The 22,193-nt window shown below is 36.6% G+C and overlaps 2 protein-coding genes across 3 annotated transcripts in view; one reads left to right on the top strand and one right to left on the bottom strand.

Moving 5' to 3' along the window:
- Positions 1–22,193, bottom strand: part of spri (Src homology 2 domain-containing protein sprint) — a 444,507-nt gene that overhangs the window by 399,072 nt on the left and 23,242 nt on the right. For both annotated transcript variants that reach the window (XM_014229879.3, XM_036371164.2), the window contains exon 2: positions 18,496–18,612. In XM_014229879.3, coding sequence (XP_014085354.2) covers positions 18,496–18,521 — 26 coding nt within the window. In that variant the 5' untranslated portion in view covers positions 18,522–18,612. The remainder of the gene's footprint in view (positions 1–18,495; positions 18,613–22,193) is intronic.
- LOC106614253 (uncharacterized) lies at positions 10,986–18,205 on the top strand. The gene is made up of 3 exons (XM_014229884.3): positions 10,986–11,298; positions 17,065–17,306; positions 17,379–18,205. Exons 1-3 carry the CDS (start codon positions 11,042–11,044, stop codon positions 17,993–17,995), a joined length of 1,116 nt encoding a protein of 371 aa, XP_014085359.2. The 5' UTR covers positions 10,986–11,041; the 3' UTR covers positions 17,996–18,205.

Consider the following 22,193-nt stretch of genomic DNA (forward strand, 5'->3'; position numbering starts at 1 on the left):
GCTACAACTGTTTCTGTTACTATAAATATGTTCGTATGTGTTTGTTTGGCTTGCTGTTGTCATGTTGTGACTTCAAATGGCAAATGTTTGTCGATTTTCGTCGCCCTTCATTACTTTTAACTTGTCTTCCAGCGTACTCAATGCTTTCATCGCAGGTCAAATCGCTTTGGAAAGAGATTTATGCGACAAGTTCAAACAAAAGTTAATTAAACAAACTGCTGTGCAACGCTTGCTCGGTAGGTTGGTCGGAGGCTAAACTTTGTAGAAACAAAGACCTTGTCACCATAGCGCAAACTTTAGTCCAATATGTGAGGTTAGATTTCGAATGGTGTGAGAAATCTTCAAAATGAAATGTTATCCGCTGTGGTGTGAGTACGTGTATATTTTTGTACATATACATTCGTATATTGCTATTATAAATCACTTGAATATTTAAGTTTAATAGTCACGCTTATTACAAAAATATTGAATTTTCCAAACAGGCTCAAATGTTATTATCGTTTTAAAGAAAAACTCATTTTCGACTGTGCTTTTCATTATAGTTAGCATCAAAATAGCTTACAAACTTTCGATACTTTCCGTATTTTTTAATACTCTCGATTTTTACTACGTTTACTTTTTTACCACAAAATAGGCACTGTCTAATCGATTTCCTTTTCATGGTGGAAGTGATACGAAGCCTTAATCACACTATTCAGCATTATTTTGAGACACGAGTAACATTTTCCAAAAATTACTATTCAAAACATCGAGGTTTGAATTTTGTTGGGGATCATAGTGCTTGTTAGGAAAGATCATAGTGCTCTGGAATCTTTTTAGGTCTATTAGTACAATTCTGTTACTATGGTAAAGACACCATAATTATAGAACATATCTTTTCGAATAGCGATTAATATTTAGCAAGGGATGTTCAATCTTCAAGCGTATCTCTGAGATGAAAATGTTTGCGATAAAATCAAAAAGCCTTTGGAATGCAGATTGAAACTTGTAAGATAACATCAAAAACCACAACATAAATCAGTGTATGAACAAAGAGTAGTTAAGACGAATGCTATGCCAATAACTAGTGATAACCACTTGCAGCCGATCATATTAATATAAGTAGTCATCTCTAGAATATCTGTTTTAAAGTACTGAGCAAATGTCATCTGAGCATAAGAATATTTAACTTCTTCAAACTACTGAAAACTTATCATAAATTCACCTTAAACTGACAGGATAAAGCATGTTGTTCAACTGAAGCACTGACTTGCTCAGAGGCGTGAGAGATTGAACTGCTTAAAAACTTCCTAAGGAGTGGTACTTCTGGTGCGTCACTATCGATGTATGTGGCCTGACATTGTTCGGATGGGACACAATTCCTCTTCTATTGGCTAAAACTGGCTGCTTTTGGGGCGTCGTTCAGACAGTCCAATTGTTGACACTACAGGTCCGAATCATAGTAGAATATTCCCTGGCAATCCCATCAAACATATAGCAAAATCTTCTTGACCATCAATCTTGGCTTTACTACCGTTTGCGCCGGTGACGCACTTTCCACCACCAGTAAACATCCGATTTAGAAAAAAACTTTCTTGCGATTTAGCAGCGTCTGACAGATAGAAATTCGACCATGAGGTTGTTTTTTTTGCATTAACTTCACTCTTCAGCCTTCTTAAAATGGTTCCAAACAGTATTTTGTACAATGTTTAGCTTCTGGGGAATCGAGATACTGCTTACATGATGGTCTGAATGAACGATTTCTATAATTTTATCGATATTTTCGACAAAAGCTATCCAGAGCACGGTATAAAAATTTATCCTTTTAAATCCATAAAGCATAATCCGATTTCACTTATATAACGCGAGATACAAATTCCCATACTAAAGATAACTATTAGAAAAAGAATGCATTCATTTTTACTAGACCTTTCAATGCTTACGAGTATCTTCAAGCAAGTAAATAAATAGTTTGATAATTTCAGAAACTAGGGACCATAGCCCTAATGTAGGACTACAAGTATGTAGGATAGCTAATTATATCGTGAACAGGGTATATTAAGTTTGCCCCGAAGTTCGTAAAACCAGAGGGAAAAGTCGAAGCCCCTATAAAGTATATACATATATAAACAATCTACATGACGAAAAGTTGATTCAGCCATGTCCGTCTGTCTGTCGGTATATACACAAGCTAAAATTTTGCACACGTTCATTTTTCCCAAAAAAGGTGCTCATTTGTCGGAACCGCCGATATCGAACCACGTCCTTTCTCCGAATTATTTTCCAATGGAATGTCCGGTATAATCTCCGAAGAAATTGTTCAGATCAAACCACTATGGCATATATCCCATACAAACTGACCGATCAAATTTAAATCCTTGTATGGGAAAATTTTTTATTTAATGACATGGACTTTTATCCAAGGCAACGTTAAAATCTCCAAGAAGTTATTCAGCGGCTTCCATACAAACTGATCGATCAAAATAAAATTCTTGAATAGAATCTTTTGTATTTGTGAAAGCTATTATAGCTTCGGTGCAACCTAAGTTTACGTTTTTTCTTGTTTTATTTTTTAAGAGAAAAGTATCCGTTATTCAAAATTATGCAATTATAAAATGGATTTATTTTAAACTGAAATAAAAAATTAAGAATAGCTTTTTGTAAGTAGAAGTCAGTAGAAAATTTTGTGAAATCGTGTGGAAATTTTACTGTTTTCTTTAATGTCGCTTCACCAAGAAGAAAGCCTGTCAGCTACATACTTTAAATACAAAGTTTTTTTTTTTTTTGCTAATGGAAGAAATATTTCGCTCATTTTTCCTCGACTGCATTGATTATTTTCACAGATAAATTTAAATAGAAACGCTAAATACTTCATCCTTTCGCCGCTGTCAGTTTAATGTAAGCGAATTAAACGCATTTATATGCATTACGCCCCACTTGTGGTGAAAACTCACAAGCACAGGCTAAAAAAAAAAACAATACCCACCAAAGGCAGCAACAAAAATGTGAGGCACTGAAAGCACCACATTAGAAAAGTAAAAGCTAGAAAGTAGAACGGGAGTGCTGAAGGCAAGGAACGAAAAGTCAAAACGCAACTCCAACCGAAAGTTCAACTCTAATTTTGGGTGAAACAGTTGAGTGGAGCTGGGGACAGCCGCAGCCGCAGCCGCAGCCACAGCTTTCAATGCCAATGTCAGGTTAACAAATCGCTGCAATTTAACAAAAAACTAGCAACAAAAGCCTGGCGTTGAGAGTTAAGCCTGGGAAGAAGCAGAAAAATGCACAATCTACAGAGTACAAGAGCAACTAAAAATGTTTAGCAGCATTCCAGGCGCGCAGCAGAAAGGATTTGCAAGCCACAATTGTGTGCGGTATGCAAAAAGGGTGAGCACACCCGCTCACCCCAGACCCACTACGGTAATTGTGTAGGAATATAATCAGCGCAGCAACTAACGGTGCTTATTTAAGTTGTTGCAAGCAGACAATGACAGCTGCGAGCTGAGCCTGCGTTGTTGCCTCCTGTGGCATGGTGTGAAAGACCCGGTTGCAAACAATACTGTTGCATTATTTCAATAGTCGTACTCATACTCGTGCGTGTAGAGCAACAAAAGGCACGCAGACACTTTGATTGTTGCAGAAGAAAATGGAAATTTGGAGAAGAAGAAAAAAATGTGTGGCTTATTTGCGGTGCTCACAGCGCATTTATTTTTAATTTTTTTTTGTTCTTTTTTATTTTTTTTCGCCTTTTGGCATCACTCAAGGGTAAAAAGTCGCCTCAAAATGAGCATTCGCGTTGGAAATTAATTGCAGATAAACAAACGATGATTTATGCCTTGCATACCAATGATTGCCTTTAAAGACTATAGTGTGCACCCGTCCAAACTTTACAGTGTATAATTTATTTTGAGAGTTTTTTTTAAATTTTTTTTTTTACAATAAATACCTTTAATACCCTTCACAAATAAAAAAACTTTCCATAGAGGAACTTGATTCTGTTCGTTCTGTTTGTATGGCAGCTATGTATATGCTATAATAGTTTGATATCGATAATGAAGCCCAGACGGAAAATGAAGCCTAAACTTAACACCAAGCGCTTTCAGTCTACATTGTTGTTGCAGTTTTTTCTGTAGCGTCTGAAAAACCAAAATATTTTTAAAGAATACTGCCGAGTTTAAAATCCTTTGCCAGGAGCAAATTCGGGATCGTTTCGATTATGTTGACCGATATTTTGTGATAAATACCAGTACCTGCTTTCTGAAGCATATCTACAACAGAATGCTTTTTCTTGATTTTTTCTAGGTTACTAGGTTACATGTGAAAATGAGTTCAATACATAAGCTTGATTGTACAGAAAAACAAAATTCTTATGTCAGCGATGAAATGTTATACAAGTATAATATTTATAAATTAATAAGGTCTGAGCATTTGCTTGCGATCTTTGGCAGTTTTAGAAAACCTAGCGGTTTAAAAAATTCGGCTAATGACTTTTACGATCTCTCGTTGTAGATAAAAATTAAGTTAATCATTAAAATAATATAAGCCTCTCGCCCTATCCAACCGAGCTTCAGGCAACTAGTATAGGTAGGTAGATGCTATTGAGAATATCAACATAAATTGCTTAAAGCAAAAGGTAAAATTTGCTGTTGTCTAACGAGATTTGATACCTTAATTTCTAAACTATGGAATTGTCGAAATATGATCCAAGAGCAAAAAAACTTAACTTGTTCAATGGTATATTTATTTACTGTGCATCAAGCCGTTTGAACAGCTTTTAAAATCAAGCTAAACAAACCAAATTTGCTCAAAACTAATTTTTTTGTTATCCCCTCCGACATAATGATATCGAATAATAACCCTGCCCGCCCACTTTAAGGTGAAAAGCCATATCTCAGGACCTTTTCGATCGATTTTAACCAACTTCGTTACGTAATATTATTCTAACATTTCTACCTGCGAAAGATGGGCGAAATCACGGCAACTTCCCATATAACACAATTTTAAATTCTATCTGGTTCTTTTAATTTCCAGTATACAAATTAAGGAGCAATCAATGTATTCAGATAAGAGTATGCGTGGATAGTGCCTTTCAGGTGTGCTACCTCATGACTAGAAATTGTCCAATTCGGACCAAAAATTATTCAAGCATCCAGATAACGGATATTCTACCACTTCCTATTGGATACTTTTATCGCAAATATCGGTCAATATGTGAGATGTTATAGAAATTCGGAGAGAATCCTTTCCTGATAATAGTATATCTCCATGTGAAAAATGGATTGAAAGATTTTCGAACTTTCGGCTGACTTTATACCACATACATCGGCAAATATGTTAGTCATCGTAATAAAATGTTTCATAGTATGTTTTTCTGTTCTGTTGACCCCATGTAAAAAACATCAAGATTTTTAAATATCAAGCTGACTTATATATTGGTGATGGTATAAGAGGCAATTTAATGAAACTCAGAGAACGTATTTTTCTGTTAATAATATGTAGTAATGCCAAACATAGATAAAATTGAGTCAATCCCACCACTGTCCCCCATACACTTAATAATAGATTTTCAAACTTCCGGTTAGCTTTACCCGTATATATTGTTCAACATGTACGATATTTAACTGAACTAATAATATTTGATAAACTTTAAGTTAGTATCGAAAATTTGTGAAATTAGTCCACGAATTACCCAAACTCCGATATACTATATATAATATAATGATTTTCGTTATTCTAACAACCTTTATGCCGAATATGTCGGTTAATATATGAGTTATAACTTTATAAAATTCCTTGAAAATATGTTCTATGAGTAATCTCAAAAGTTTGTGCGATGAGCTCAGACCTTTTCTGCCCCCAATATACCCTATATAACGAAGAGAGCGCCGAAATAGTAACTTTTACTTGGTGCACGTTTCATGTGAATAACTTGGCAGGCGTCGATCAACTTAACGTCTAAGCGAACTGGCGAGATCCTCGTTAAAAACTTATTTTCTTTGCTGAGTACGTCACAATTCTCTCTACACAGCTATATTTACTCATTACTCAAGCGTGTTTCAAGGTCTTAGCGTTTAATTAAAGAATAATATGTATGACGGTCTTATAATTGCCCACCTTTTCAGCTCTTGTTAAAATTTCATATACATGTGCAAGTTTGATAAGAGCACGTCGGCAATTTTTCGTTATTAACAGCGACCTTTTAAATTTACGTAATCTAGTAATTTGAAATAGATAAAACTACGTAATCTATTGTATTTAATTTTTTGTATGTACATATATCGCGACTGATTGCAGGCTTGTAAACAATATCAAACTTAAACGCACTCATTAAAAATCCAAATGGTTTTCACACTTTTCAAATAAACAATTGTCAAAAAGAAAAATATGCGAGCACAAAATCGTAAAATATTTATTTTAGTACATATACCATACATATGTGTATAGGTAGAAATTTATTTAAATTGGTTCCAATATTTATTTTTCAAAAATTATATAATGTGGAGTTTGGATTCCAAACGTTTTGAACTGTCACAACAATTCAATGTTACAACAATCTTTTTCACATTTTCTTATAATTCTCCTTTACTTAACAACAACATAAATACTTGGAAGTATAGCATTGATAACCCAGCAAACACAATTATACGAAGTCAGAATGTACACAAAAGTCTGCATAAAAGGTACAACAAAAATATATCGTTGGAAAAAATAATTTTATATACTTTTTACTATTTATATTTATTTGATGTTCATTAAAGGATATTTAATATGTAGTTTTATGAAAATAAAAGTGATTGAGTTCCCGACAGTAATATAAACAGCATATAAACGAAGCAAGACATGCCGACGAATAAAAGATACATGAGAAAAAGTCTGCGGACAGGTTACATAAGTGGCGCAAAGATATTCTTCCACCGAATCCTTCTCAAAATTTAATAGAGAGTCGGATATCCTCAACGTTTTACATTTTCTGCTAGAGGTTTTGGCATGAAATAGACAAGCTCAGAGGTTTCTGTCGAAGAGATGTGAGTCCATTCCTCGTGCAGCATATCCTTTGAGGTAATTCTGTGTTGGCGGATTTTACGTACTAATGAATCTTATAGGCGCTATTTAGGTTTAAAAACTGGAGATTCTGGTGGTGCTTGAAGCTGCTTAGGAACGTTGTAGAGTAACCAAAGTCTATGTTGTATGCTTCGGGTCGTTATCCTCTAGAATAGCAGTTACTTTCAAGACATAATTCTCCCGCTCTTTGTTTCTAATTTATTTTTAAGATATTAAGATATGCATATTTGACCATGGTGGGCTCTATAACTTTCATTCGGCCCACACCATTACTAGCTATGCACCGGGAATTGTTTAAGTGTTCTTTGGCGAAAGCATTATGCACTTGTCTATTAACTGACCATATGAATGACTTTCTGTGTGCGACTTGACCATAAAACCCTGTTCTATTTTTTTTTTTTTTTGTAAACTGACAAGTGCAGAGGGATTTCTTAAAATTTTGAGCGATTTTGGTTGCATTAAGTCGGAAATTTTGCTTCATATTTTCTGTCACATGGTTACGTATTTCACACTATGCTAATATTTTTGAACACCCTGGACAGGCTGAAATATGAAAAAGCCTTAAGAAAAAAAAAATAATTCCCATTTTACTACTTTTTCTGCGCTGCGAAATGATAATTTTGTGCAAATTTATTTTTTAACAAACGAAATAAGACCAAAGCGTATACGCAGACTTTTTCTGCCGAGTGTAAATATTATTAGAAATAAGAAACAACCGAAGCTAGAACACCCTTCACTTATAGAAAAATTTACATACAAGAACTTGACTTTGATCGGTCAGTTTGTATAACAGCTATATGCTATAGTGGCCTGATCTTAACAATTTTTTCAGATATTTTAGCGTTAACAAGACTACATGCTTCCAAATTTCGTAAAGGTATCTTGTCAAATGATAGTTTTTCATACCAAAACAACATTTTAATCCATCAGTTTGGCAGCTATATGATATAGTGCTCCGATATCGGCGGTTCCGACAAATAAGCAGCTTCTTTGGGAGAAAAGGAAGTGTGCGAAATCAAAAAGGAACTAGTTCACGTATATACAGACGGACGTACAGGCGGGCATATCTAAATCAACTCAGCTCGTCAGCTGATCGTATATGTATATATAGGTTGTTTGTGGTACTGTTTTTGGTACGAAATATATTTTTTTATTCAATATAATCTCCCTTAACTTCAATACACTTATTTCAATGATCCTCCAATAATTTTATGCCATCCCTATAATGACTTTCCGGAAGCTCTGCAAAATACCCGTCTACGGCTGTAATAGCTTCTTCATTCGACGAAAAACGCTACGAAGGAATTGTTTCAGGTTTCTGAAGAGCTAGTAGTCGCTGGAAGACAAATCAGGTGGACACGGTGGATGCTCAAGCAATTCGTACTTTAACTCGTTGGATTTTTGTTATTGTTAATACACCTTTGTGAGCAAGTGTATTGTCTTGATGAAAAATTATTCTTTTGTGTTGCAAATCAGGTATTTTCCCACGAATTTTTTCATCCAGCTGAACCAAAAGGCTGCAATAATATTCAGAGTTGATTTTTTTACCTTTCTGCAAATAATCAATCAACAAACTTTGAACATTGTTACAGTTTTTAGCTCAGCTTTTTTCTTTTTCCTCAGAAGCCTAGCTGTGAGCGTAAAGAAATTTGCTTTAAGTTCAGAAGACGAATTATATTGGCGGCCTTGGACGATAGAAGATAAGTAAATTTGAGCAGGTATATGAAGCTCTATTATATATAAAGTATTGCCAGTCTCATTATTTGGTTATGCATGGGTCGAGTCTTTCTAAGTTGGAGTTAGAGAATCCAAAGCTCTATTACTATACTAAGTATTAATGGTAACTTTAGCTCTTCGACTACAATTGATATTGGTTTGATTTGTAGAATATCATTCTGGCGAATGGACTTAACGATGTTCTGATGATCATGTGGTTGATCTTTAGTGATGATGATTTACTAATGGCCATGATTCGATAAGATACAAATCTTCAACTTTTAAGGACCTGCACTGGCTGGAGTTTTGGACGATTTAAATGTTTTAAACTAACAACTTGTAGAAGAAACTTTTCCATATTTTTCGAATTCCTGAATTGTTAACTGGGAAATCCATACAATCATGACCTAACTTCTAGTACAGCTAAAATGAAAACGTAAGCTAAAATGAAATATGTTGCTAGCACCTCAAATTAAGTGACATTTTACGCTTCGGTGGCAACACCAACAAAATGTTGCAAGCATATATTTCAGCTTCTTCATGCAACACTATGTTTTAAGCATTTTATTTGCAAGTAAGTAAAATATTTATTTTACTACCAACCAAAAGTGACTGCCGTTTATAGTACATGTGTACTATTTCGAGAGGTTTTGAATGAAAAGTGAAAAAATTGAATTATGAAAATGCACCTAAAATTATAAATTATTGCGCGCTCACTTATTTTTACCAAATAATTTTTCTTGTTTTGTTTGAGGTTGCGCTTGTTGGCGGTTAGTCAACTGAGTTAGCGTCACTAATTGCAGGCGATGACGACAAATACGTAGGCGCAGGCATTACAATTGGCTTTACCATGTAATCTAACGATTGCGAAGAGAGAAGGAAAGGAATAAGAGTGAACTGGCTTTGATGCACAGTTGTTTGCAAGGCCCCAAAAAAATTACAGCGAGAAAATATAAGAAGGTTCAGAGACGCTAGTTAATGACTGACTAAGGGTTCCTATAAACCGGTTCCCATATAATAAACAACCTAACCGAAACTGAACAGTTAAGCTATATTCCAGAAACAGCAACTTTCTCGACTTTTCTTTTAAGGGCTTCAATCTAGTAATAATATAGCATCGGCGCTTCATAACAGCTCCCAAAAACCAGCGTGGAATCGAAGATTCAGCCAAGCAATTATCGTCGCCGTGACAATGGATAACGCGGTAATCCAACTGGTCGAAATTTGAATCAAGCTTTAGCATGAAAAGATGCGTTTGATGACCAGTCAACACAGTTTTGGCTTTCGCAATCACATCAGTGTAATCCGTCTGGTGCAGACTTCCCAAGACCCTAAATATTTGATGTCGTTGTAATCGCCATCAACATAGTTGCTCATAACATACTTAATATATTGGAATATATTGTTCGAAGCTATTGAATAAACATAGTATGAACCGAGCCATCAAAGTGCCGAAAGCCCCAAACAGTGTTTAATGGAAGACACATTGCATTATTCAGCAACATAGAAGGAAGTTCAAATAGTTCCAGCTAAACAATTGTAACCCATCAAGTATAGAAAGAAAGCCTCAAATAGTATGGGGGAAGAAGACCAGACTTCTCCGTGTTGTAATAGCCATTTCATATGCAAAAGAAGAATAAAGAAGGCACGAAAATAATAGGGGATAGCAGAAGAAGAGATTTGAAAACATTTGAAAAAATACAACAACATACAGTAGAAAGAACCGTAATTGCGAAGAGAGCATCTAAAGGATCTTCAATTAGAAGATAAGTATTCCAATAAGAACTAACCAAACATTTTATCTTTACTAATGAAAAGGCTTTCTGCAACTAAGACAATATCTAAGTACGCCTTCCACAATTTTCCGTCTCTCATTTTTTTGTTTCTTATTTTCACAATTCTGTAAAAATAATTTTATACGAAAATTACCCACCTACAGCACACTGTGCGTACCACTGAGAACTCTCAAGCCATTTTCTTCAACAGTTTTTCCTTTACAACGCAACAATTTGTAGCTTAAATTGTCCTAAGCCACAGCGATGACAACTACAATAACACTAAATAATGATCATTAAACCAAAGCAAAGCAAAAAACATCATAACACCATACGTAACATATGAAACTAAAAGTAAAACCACAAAGTCAGTGACTTTCTTATAAAAGACACTGCACGCAACAGCGAAGCCTTTAGTTAACTAGTTGAAGTGCGCTGCGGTTGTACTTGAGTAAATATACCCTTTTTGCGAATTCGGTAAAAACAAAACGTGTGTGATCTAATTTTGAAAAATGTTGCGTTATCTAAACTTTAAAATAACACCTAAGACTATAACAGTACTTTTTGTGTTGTTTCTCGGTTCATTAACCCGTGCGGAAGATCGCGCTACGTCGACAGCTTCCGTTACAACCAACTCGGACCAATCAACGTCTCTTGGTTCGGGTTCCACGAGGCAAATAGATGGTTCTATTAAAAGGAATGTAAATTTGAGAGATTTATCAACATCAAGTTCGGCCAAAAGTTATGATACGCCGCCAGAATTTTATAGGTGGGTTATTGTTTTCAAACTTTTTTGACCAGTTATGGGGTTAAAAATTTTTAAATATCCTAAAACTAAGAAAATTATGCTGTCGTATATAAAATTTTTCATACGACTTCGCTAAAACCTAAAAAAACTCTAAACTACAATCTACAATTGAAATCGTTAAATTCAATATAAATTTATTTAAAACTGTTCTAAGCGAGTAGAACTGAGTACTGATCGTGTTACCATATTCATCCTATAGTGATGCAAACTTGCTGCATTAGTAGGAGTTCTTACTGGATATTGTCCAATAGACATTCTTACTAACAGATTAACCGACTGGACTGGACGCAAATAATCAAAGTTGCATGGAAGAAGGCGAGCTGGAAATACTTCATACCTTCGGCGAACCAAGGAACAAAGCCAAAACTGACATTGGCCGCCTCAACAAATTTGTGATCGCCTCAAAGCGCTTTGTCGATTTGTGAGGGTCTTTATGATCAATTTTATAGGAGTGTTGTTGTTGTCATATTAAATTAACATGATAATAGTTAAGTATTAATATGAATAAGTCAAGCATCTCTAGATCATCCCACTCCCTTCAAGTTTGCATACTTCTGCGAGCTCAAGTGGTGACCATTTACCCCAGCTGGTTTCCCATTCATCTGTAATTGAGTAAACAAAGCTTATTCTAAAAGATACTTCGAAGTCTCCATAATATGACTGACAGCTCGAGATAAACCTCTGCTCTCTCAAGTATTTTCAAAAAGACTTTCGATTAACATTTCTATTAAAACGATATCAGATTCGTAGAAAAAAATCAGGGAATATGTAAAAGTTATATTGTATATGATGGGGATATTGAACTCTTGTATACAGCAAGAGCTCAGCTGATATCGCCCTTGGATTTCAAGACAAGATACAGCTGATTCTTATTGGACCGTTGCAGAAAGGTTAGCTAATTATTGTTGCAGTATGCGCCCTTGTTAAATAGTATAAGGTTGGCCGTTATTTCCCTTCCGCTTTTTTGTCTTTTGAATTTCGCGGCTATGTACAAAGCGCTACAGAGCTCGTATCTGGCAACACTATACATAATTTGAAAGGTCTTGACATAACCTACAAAACAACGCTATGCATGATTAGTTTGGATATTGCGTTCAACAGTTATAGACGTGTAAACATGGAGTTCACTAACGCCTAAATTCGCGCTATTTTAAAGTTTTCCTTCGTTAAAGGCAAATCCGCTAGAGAAACGTTCCGTGAGATTAATGGTATTTTGGGGGATGGTACTCTATCACTTCGAACCGCGAAGGAACGGTTTCGACGATTCAGAGCCGGTGAAAACGACACCATGGATAAGCCAGTCGGCGGAAGACCTGTGACGACAAATACCGATCAAATCATGGAATACATCGAGTTAGACCGGCATATGGCATCTCGTGACATCGCCCAGGAGATGGGAGTTAGTCACCAAACCATTTTGAACCATCTGCAGAAGGCTGGATACAAAAAATAGTTTGATGTTTGGGTGCCGCATAATTTGACGCAAAAAACCCTTCTGGACCGAATCAACGCCTGCGATATGCTGCTGAAACGGAACGAACTCGTCCCATTCTTGAAGCGGATGCTGACTGGCGACCAAAAATGGATCACATACGACAATATCAAGCGAAAACGGTCGTGGTCGAAGGCCGGTGAATCGTCCCAAACAGTGGCCAAGCCGGGATTGACGGCCAGGAAGGTTTTGCTGTGTGTTTGGTGGGATTGGAAGGGAATCATCCACTATGAGCTGCTCCCATATGGCCAGACGCTTAATTCTACCATCTACTGCGAACAACTGGACCGCTTGAAGCAGGCGATCGACCAGAAGCGTCCATAATTGGCCAACAGGAAGGGTGTAGTGTTCCACCAGGACAATGCCAGACCACACACTTCGTTGATGACACGTCAGAAGCTACGGGAGCTCGGATGGGAGGTTTTATCGCATCCACCATATAGCCCGGACGTAGCGCCAAGTGATTACCACCTGGTCCTGTCCATGGCGAACGCGCTTAATGGTGAGAAGTTGGCCTCAAGAGAGGCCTGTGTTGGCTCTCCGAGTTTTTTGCCAATAGGGACGCAGCCTTCTACGAGAGGGGTGTAATGAAGTTGGCATCTCGTTGGCAACAAGTTTACGACCAAAACGGCGCATATTTTAACTAAATCCGATCACTGTAACACTTTTAATATAGCATTGAATGAAGAGCAAAAAGCGGAAGGGAAATAACGGCCAACCTTATATTTGGCAACGCCCCTGAGTACCTAATCTATATATTCTGCCTACATAGGCCTGACTGTATCATGGAAAAAAAGGTAGTCCTAAAAGTTAATTAATGTATTTAATTATAGTTGATCTCTAGCTATGAGATCTGTCTGAAAACAAGATGGAATTAAGGAAATAGTAAAATATGATGAGAATGGAACGTTTATGAGGATTCAACATAAGATTTTTACATATGTACTACGTGAGGTTTGGTCAGGGTACCGACCTCAGCTGTGTTTACCGTCCAGAAAACTATGCTCACCTGAAGCTGCTTTTTGGAATAATGACGAAATAATTTATCTCTCAATCTAAAATATAGAGAGAGCACTTTGTAATTAATATCTGTTGAGCCATAGGCTCGGAACTCAGCTGCACTGAAATATACAGTTTTTCATGCTTTTGTAAAACTGATTCCTTCAGTTCGGCGCTAATCGGATGTGGTTTGGAACGTCAACACCACAAGTTAAAATTCGGGTGAGCATTTAAGCAAATGTTGAAAACTCAAAAATAGAACCAAATCAGCAACGAATGTAAAGAATTTTGGCTTAGCGCCCATATTTAATATTTATATTTTTACTTTGTTTTTTGTTTTTTGAAAAAAGTTTTAGTTTTTTCAGATAAAAGTAAAAGTTGGCAGACATTCAAATATGTAAATATTTACTAGCCTCACATTTTTATTGTTTTTGTTGTTGTTTTATTTTTATATTTATTAACGGTAAACTATACTTCATAACACACCGCTCGCATTCATTGCCATTTATAACGGTAAAAAAGAGTAGCTTTAGAATTGCAAAGTGGATTAGGTGGCAGCGCAGCGATGAGGAAACATGTAAAAATGTCATGCGAAATAAAGCATAAAAACGTTTGCATGCAACTAATAATGCGACACTTAAAATTTTTTCAAAAATTCTGCGCAACAAATCTTATAACAAAAACAACAAATGTAGCGAAATAGCGAACAGCAATAAAAGCTAACACCTTAATGCACATTAGAGGTGCCACTATAAGGCATGCGGCATACAAATATGTACACACAAAAAACATCAGAAAAATGCTTGGAATTGGTTTTTGTTGTTGTATAGTATACCAATATGCGTTCTTCAAGCCAAACATATGTTGCATGTCCAGCCACATTTGAGTCAGGAGTTTACCTAAAATCCAGCAATTTGTCGCTTTCACTTTTATTTTCCACTCATCTTTGTTGTTGCTATTTATAATCCCCTATGCACGACAAAAAAGCCAAAGGCTAAAGCAACAATGCGACAAATTATGAACACGCGTGACAAAACATGTGGGCGAACACATACACGCAGACATATGTTTCAGCAAAAAAATCCACTATGAACAATGCAAAAGTTGTGGGCGCAGATCCCGGCTGACCGGTGTTAGCAAATGTCCTTTCTGGCACACACACCTAAAGTTCCACATGCCTCCGCTGTCCGGCAGCATTTTAAAACTGCGAGTCACATACTCAAAGCAAACCCGCACCGAGACGTGCAGCGTAATGGCCAGTCCAGCCAATACGGCGATAATATATGACACACAGGAGACCACAGACGTGGCGCTTTGATAACCCCTTGCTTGCATAGTTGCTTTGTTGGCCCCCAAACGTGTTCCTCTTCACACTGTTATCACATTTGCCCTTGTCACGTTCTTTCAATGGTGTCTTTTGTAACAGTAAACACAATGATAACGCAATAAAATGTATAAAATATGCTCATTCAGAAATTCTTTTAATCAATTTATTTATACCCCTCCTTTCAGACACCGTTTGCCATTATCACATTTGACCACGGAGATGTGAAATCGAATTTCTTTAATAGCATAAGTTCTCAAAGGAATAGAAGTGAAAAAAAGAGCTTGAAAAGATTGCATGAAGTATCGTACGACTTAGTTGTGAGTTGCTTTAGTTGCATTAGAAAATTGTGGAGGGGTTACCACATACTATCTATACGATAACACCCTAACAGAAAGTCATTCTCATCATTTTAAAAGATTCATCTGTTGTGTTTAAAAAAAATATATACCTTACTTTTTAAGCTTTTACGACACTCAAGCTCACTAAAATAGTAGCTTTCATGAGCTTTAGGACTCAGATAAGCTTTCAACGTGATAACAAATCTGAAAGCTTAAACTTAACCAAACGTGCCACATTAAGACCACCTCAAAGATGATGCATTACAGCTCTTCACGAGTGTTTAACAACCAAAATGGTTTCTTAGCGATGAAGTATGAAAGTTCAAACTTAACCAAAAGCACAAATTTATATGTACAACTCATAGAATCAAGTTTTGTATTTTCATATTAATTTTACTGAACCAGGGCTGAAGCTTATGAAAATACTAAAAATATTTATGTTTCCGGATGAAACCTACCTGAAATGAAGGGAAAGATAATTTACGGGCGATCTGTGTGAGTTTTAAGGGTAAAAAGTTACATGGCATAGTTACATATAGGTAATAAAAAGATCTACAACTTTTCTGTGAACACTTTTTTCACCTAACCTCAAAATGTGAAAACTTGAAAAGTCATTGGTTTTTAAGACAAAGACAATGTAATTGTTTTTAAAATACATATTTATTTTTCACCTTATTACTTAACATCGGAAGAAAAAACTTAATAATCGAAAGCCTCACGTCAAAATGTCTGCTTCTTTTTATAAAAGTTGGTAGGCCCATTCTTCGTTGAAATTTCTACCTTTTGATGGTATAAAAATTATATACATCACTGTAGTAGTAAGTTTTCTTAGAACCAATAGCGCATTTAGAGGATTACTTCAAAGGCATCGCAAGAAAGCTTTTTTGATTATTTACCCAAACTAAGCTTTCTTAGCACTGACTGGTGTGAAAGTTCCTATTCAGCTAAAAGCCTTTCGCGGTACGATTCCGTAAGATTTGCCAAATTAACAGTGATTCAGTCAAGTTCTTTTGTGAGATTTGAAGAAAGCATATGTTGTAGGTTGTAAAAGTGAAAGTTCCTATTCAGCTAAAAGCCTTTTCGCAGAACTAATAACAAATCAGTACGATTCCGTAAGATTATTCAAATTAACAGTGATTCAGCCAAGCTCTTTTGAGAGGTTTGAAGAAAGCATACGTTGTAGGTTTTACGAACCATCGCCATACCAAGGGAAAACTATTTATTCGTAGCCTCATCAATTATGAACTTTTAAAGTAATTCCAACTTAGTCGGTATTCTTTGAGTAAGAAAACTGACCCATAGATAATGGCTATATGTGTAGAAGTTTAAGAAAACAGGTAATAAGGTTACTGCCCTCATCTAATAGTAGCAAAAACTTATACTGAGCGATCCCAGACTCCGTCCAATATCGAAAAAGACTTTTAATTAGCGGTGGGACATTAGCTCTTCGAAGTTGATTTACTAGTTATGGAACCCCAAAAAAAATGTTAGGAAGGCATTAGGAATCATTGTAAACTAATATCATTCTACAAATCGAAAGTTTTCTCTGACTTTTAACCTCTTCTTTGTAGAGGCCCAGGTTCACCCAGCAAAACATCATCTTCGACATCAAGCTCGTCTTCAGCTTCAATCAATACACCTTATCATAATCGCGACAGCGCCACCGCAAGCTTTATCTCCAAACCCATCACGTTTCCAGACCTTACCGGAAAAAAAAAATTCCACAACAATGATCCCAGTCAACAACTAGCGAACTCTTTCAACAACTGGCAGCAGATACGCGGACAAAGCGCACAGGATAGGATCAGTGTGAGTAAGTAGTGCAGCTCCACCAATACTTAATGCTTCCAACCACTTTTTACCACTTCTCTCATATCACTACCAGAACCTTATGGCAGCAACGAGGTGCATGGACTAACTTCAGGTTACGCACCTGGTGGAGGCGGTGACCACCACAGCTACCATGACATACGACCCTACACAACCGGTGGACACTACATCGACTACGGCCCTACACATGCCAGTGGACACTACGGCGCCACCGGTCACAGCGGCTACTATGGCGGAGCGAACAGTGTCGAGGCCGGCGCTATACCCTTCGACGTGTATGGCGGCAAAGGCATCGGCCACTATGCGGGCGCCGGTGGTGAGTACTCATACACCTACCCGGAAGTGCCACACGAAACGGCAGCGCACAAGGGCCACCACGAGCTGTCGCAGAAGGCTTTGTTGGCTAAAAGTTTTCTCATACCGCTTGCAAGTGCCGCGGTTTTGGGCATCGCCGCGGCGCTGGCCAGCAATCCGCTGCTACTGCAACTGGGCACAGTATCTGGCGTGCCTGTGAACGTGGTGGGTAAAAGACGACGTAGAGATTTGCGAACTTTGAGCGCAGTGAAAGCGGGATTAGTGGCCAGTGAGCTGCCGAAGTCTGAAAGAAAAGCTGCGGCGGGCGCAGACATGGCTTATCGCGCCCAACATCTGCGGTCCAAGGCACGTGTGTAGTTGGAGACTTGACTGCAGCAAGAACCCGTAGAAAGGAAGTAGGAAGAGACGGTAATTCAATTTTCTTGCTCCCCTCTACGGAAAGGCGGCCCAGCACAGCGCTTCATTGTGATTGAATTGTGAAGTAGAAAAGGAAGAGATGGCGCTTAGATAGTAAAATACTCAAATAAAGACAGACCAAATCTTGATAAAACATAAGCGAAAAAAAATATAAAAAATATAAAAGGAAATAAATAGAATGTAATAATATGTTACACATACACACATATTTACTGGTTCCGCTTGCATTAATTTAATTTTGCGGCAAGGTAAGCGCATTAACCCCTTACTGTTATCCCAACTTAACCATTATCTCAACGATACTAATATCTTTACACTACATTTCTTTCGCTTTCATTTCTTCGTAAGCTTTTGCCAAATCTTAAAACTTACTTCCAAGCATAATCGTATAGAAGTTAAGCTTGCAGGCTTGACTCCCACTCGCATGTGTATAAACTTACCGCAAAACCACTTCGTCGGTCGTCATGTCAACAATTACTGTAGCGCGCTTTCAGGCTGCTGGTATTGCTATTTGCATTAGTGTACAGTGAAGGTCTTTAAATTAGGCAGCAGTTCAACTGTAAATGAAAAAAGGCAATTAGAAATGTAAAATTAACTATAATGAAATAGAATAGAATGCACCGAAGCAATAATACAGTTCATAATAAAACAAGTTGCCATATATGAACTTGATTTTGATAGTTCAATTTGTATGGCAGCTAACAACCATACAAAAATTTGATTTTGATCCGTTCCATTTTTTTGGCAGCTATGTATATGCTATAGTGTTAAGACACCGGAGATTCCGACAAATGGGCAGCTTCTTGGGTAGAAAAGGATGTATGTTAAAGTTCAGGATATATGTTATTGATACCGCAAAAACTTAGAGGCTGTTCGCTTGTGTACGGACAGACTGACATGTCTAAATTGACTCAGCTCGTCGCGCTGATCAATTATATGTATATTTTATAGGATTTCCGACGTTTTCTTTTGGATGTTACAAACTTCGTGGCAAACTTAAACAGGGTATAGCTTAGAGCATAATTAAATATCAAAAAGAAAATTAAATATTAGTTCTAGCATAAAGTAATCCGTTTTAGTAATCTATTTCTCGCATTGTATAAGTGCGATCGGGTTATGCCATATAGCGTTAAAAAGATAAGTTTTCGTAAACAGTTATTCTCAGTCAATATTTTGCTTGCTTCAGTTAGTATTGTTTAAACGCGCTTCAAGAATGAACACCAGCAAAGAGAATACCAGAAAATACGCCATATTTTACAGCTTCTTCTAAATGTAGGCGAAAACGCAAGCCGAGCAGATCATATTTTCATCTAGCTAGTGTTTATAGTCCTATAGACCAAGAGACGATGGAATCATCTACTATAAGCTGGTTCCCTACAACCAAACTCTTAATACGAAGCTGTACTATCAACAATGGAGAGCTTTAGCCAACAGGAGAGGACTCCCTAGAAGTTCTGGGAGTTTGATTTTAAAATGGAAATGTCACAGTTTCTCCAATAACTCCGAAGGTTTCTTGAGAGTGACATTATGAAATTATCTTTGAAATGGCAACAAGTAATTGAAAAAAACGCTGTATATTTAACCTAAATCGGCTCGCTCGTACTATGCTAAAAAACTCCTGCTACTCGGACGTGTTGATTCTCTGCGAAACAGAATATTGTTCCAGCCGGGAATTAAAAAAAAAAAAACAACGATTACCGCCATAGAATGGGAGCTGCAGGTTTAAGTCCTCATGAATTGAGAGAACCAGCAAAAGACCTTACGAGCCTCTCATTACATTATTTACAATATACACAATGATATATTGCATCAGCATCAATTTGAACAAAAAAAAATTGCCGTGTCGTGATTTCAGCCTTATTAACATTCCACATTGGAAAACGTATCAGCTAAGTGTTTACTATACAAAAAGAACGATATCGAGCCAAAATGATACTTGCAGCCTCTATTGATCGAACGAACTCCAAACCAGAAATCTCGAACTATATGTTAAGATATCTACTGGTAATATCAGAAAAATATATGATCCCTCTCTGCTCTAGAAATTAAGGATGAACAAAGAAGTTGGAAGTTCTTAAAATGATCAGTACTGAGCAGTTTGTGAGTACTAATATGATCACTATAGCATATGGCTGCCATACAAACGGAAGGATCGGAATCAAGTGCCTGTATGGAAAACTTTTCCAATTGACGGGATATATTCACGAAATTTAGCATAGCTTATTGTCCAGGACAACGCTACATTCTTCGAATATATTGTTTAGATCGGACCAGCATATAACTGTCATACAAACTGATCGATCCAACTCAAGTCCCTGTATGGAAAACTTTTTTATTTGATAAGATATCTTCACGAAATTTGGCATAGATTATTATCAAAGACATCGCTATAACTTCCAAGGAAATGGTTTAGATCGGACAACTAAAATATACAGCTGTCATATAAACTTATCGATCAAAATCGAGAAAATAATCTTTTTATACACTTCTATGCTATAAAACATGCACCTGTGAAGGGTATTATAGTTTCGGTGCAGCCGAAGTTAACTTTTTTCTTGTTTTTTAATAAAATCTTGCTCTTAAAGACACTGTAGGCGATTTGTAGAGTTCACCCACCCATGAACGTAAACAGTATCTGCAACAAAGATTAAAATCAGCATATCCTACAACGCATAGCACCATAAATTTGCAAGCAGGGAGGCGCGTTGGGAGCATACTATCGCATGCAAATGTTTGTATATCGGTTTTTGAGACATACATACATACACACACGTGAATTTTAATTGCATACATATGTACATATGTATATGCATGTGGCGTAAAAATATGCGTTTCGTTAAGCATATGTACATATGTATTTATGTAAATTTGTATGTATTTATTTATATGCAACATTTCATGGTCGTACAATTGCGATGAATCATGCAACAGGCTGTGTTGCATGCGCATTAATTTCGTTAACGCATGCATACGAAATTTCACTTATATATATATACATACAGACTTACATGCGTACTTATGAACATACTTACACACTTAAGCACATACTTAACTGCTTATAAGCATATGTACAACCAGAGGAAAATGAAAATGAAATGGAAATTGAAAACAATCAACAATTGTAGCAAAAGTCATTGCTGTTGCAAGCGAGGCGTTCGCCGCTACGCTGCAGATGTGGCAAGAACGACGAGTGACAATAAATTAGTTATCATACCCACATATCTAAGCTTATTTGCATGCGAGTATAACAATCAATACTTACAAACACATTTACATATGGGCACAACCATCTACATATACATATATACATATGTATGTATATACAAATAAATACATTTATGCATTTTCAAGTAGTGCATGTTGCTACAAAATCTGAAATGCCAATTCTTTCAATATATTTTTTAGGGATTTGTGAATATTTTAGTGTAAATGCCAACAACTTTTCACCTTTGCACGAGCAAATGAGCACCGTTGCAGCTTTAGCGGGTAAGTATGCTGTCACGCACAGTGGTACAGTTTCGTAAATTTTTGCATAAATTAGAGAGAGTTGAAATCCTATGCACACACAGTGGATATTAATGGATTTAAATCAGGAAAACTCTAAAATTCTCCACATCAGCTGGCCTTTTTTGTTTGTGTTGCATATTATTTTTACAGCTTAATCTCAATTATTATTTTGCAACCGAAGATTAGAAGTGTGACATCAATTATTAGCTCAGATACTAAATAACTTAATAAGAATTAATAAGAAGAAAAACTGCATGCCAACCTAACCTACCCCCTATATTTTTTAAGGCTACCGTAGCTCCTAAAATATAATCTTGAACGAGTTGTTAATTCCGTAACCTTAGATTAAATACAATAATCATTCCACTTTAAAAACGACCCTTGAATTGAAGGGATTACACTGAGATTTAATTCCCCATCCAACGTATTCGCCAGATTTGGCCAACAACAACTTTTCCACTTTCTCAGAAAAACTCAAAAAGCGACTCGCAAGAAAAAGATTTCACTGAAATGAAAACGTCGAGATGGAAATAATCGACAATCGTTAAAACCTGGGAGCCTTACATCATCGAACCGGTATCGAAAAGTTTCAGTACTGATTCCACAACTGCAGATCGATATTGAGTCGAAA

This window comes from Bactrocera oleae, chromosome 5 (assembly GCF_042242935.1).
Source record: "Bactrocera oleae isolate idBacOlea1 chromosome 5, idBacOlea1, whole genome shotgun sequence".
In the NCBI taxonomy this organism is placed as follows: Eukaryota; Metazoa; Arthropoda; class Insecta; order Diptera; family Tephritidae; genus Bactrocera; species Bactrocera oleae.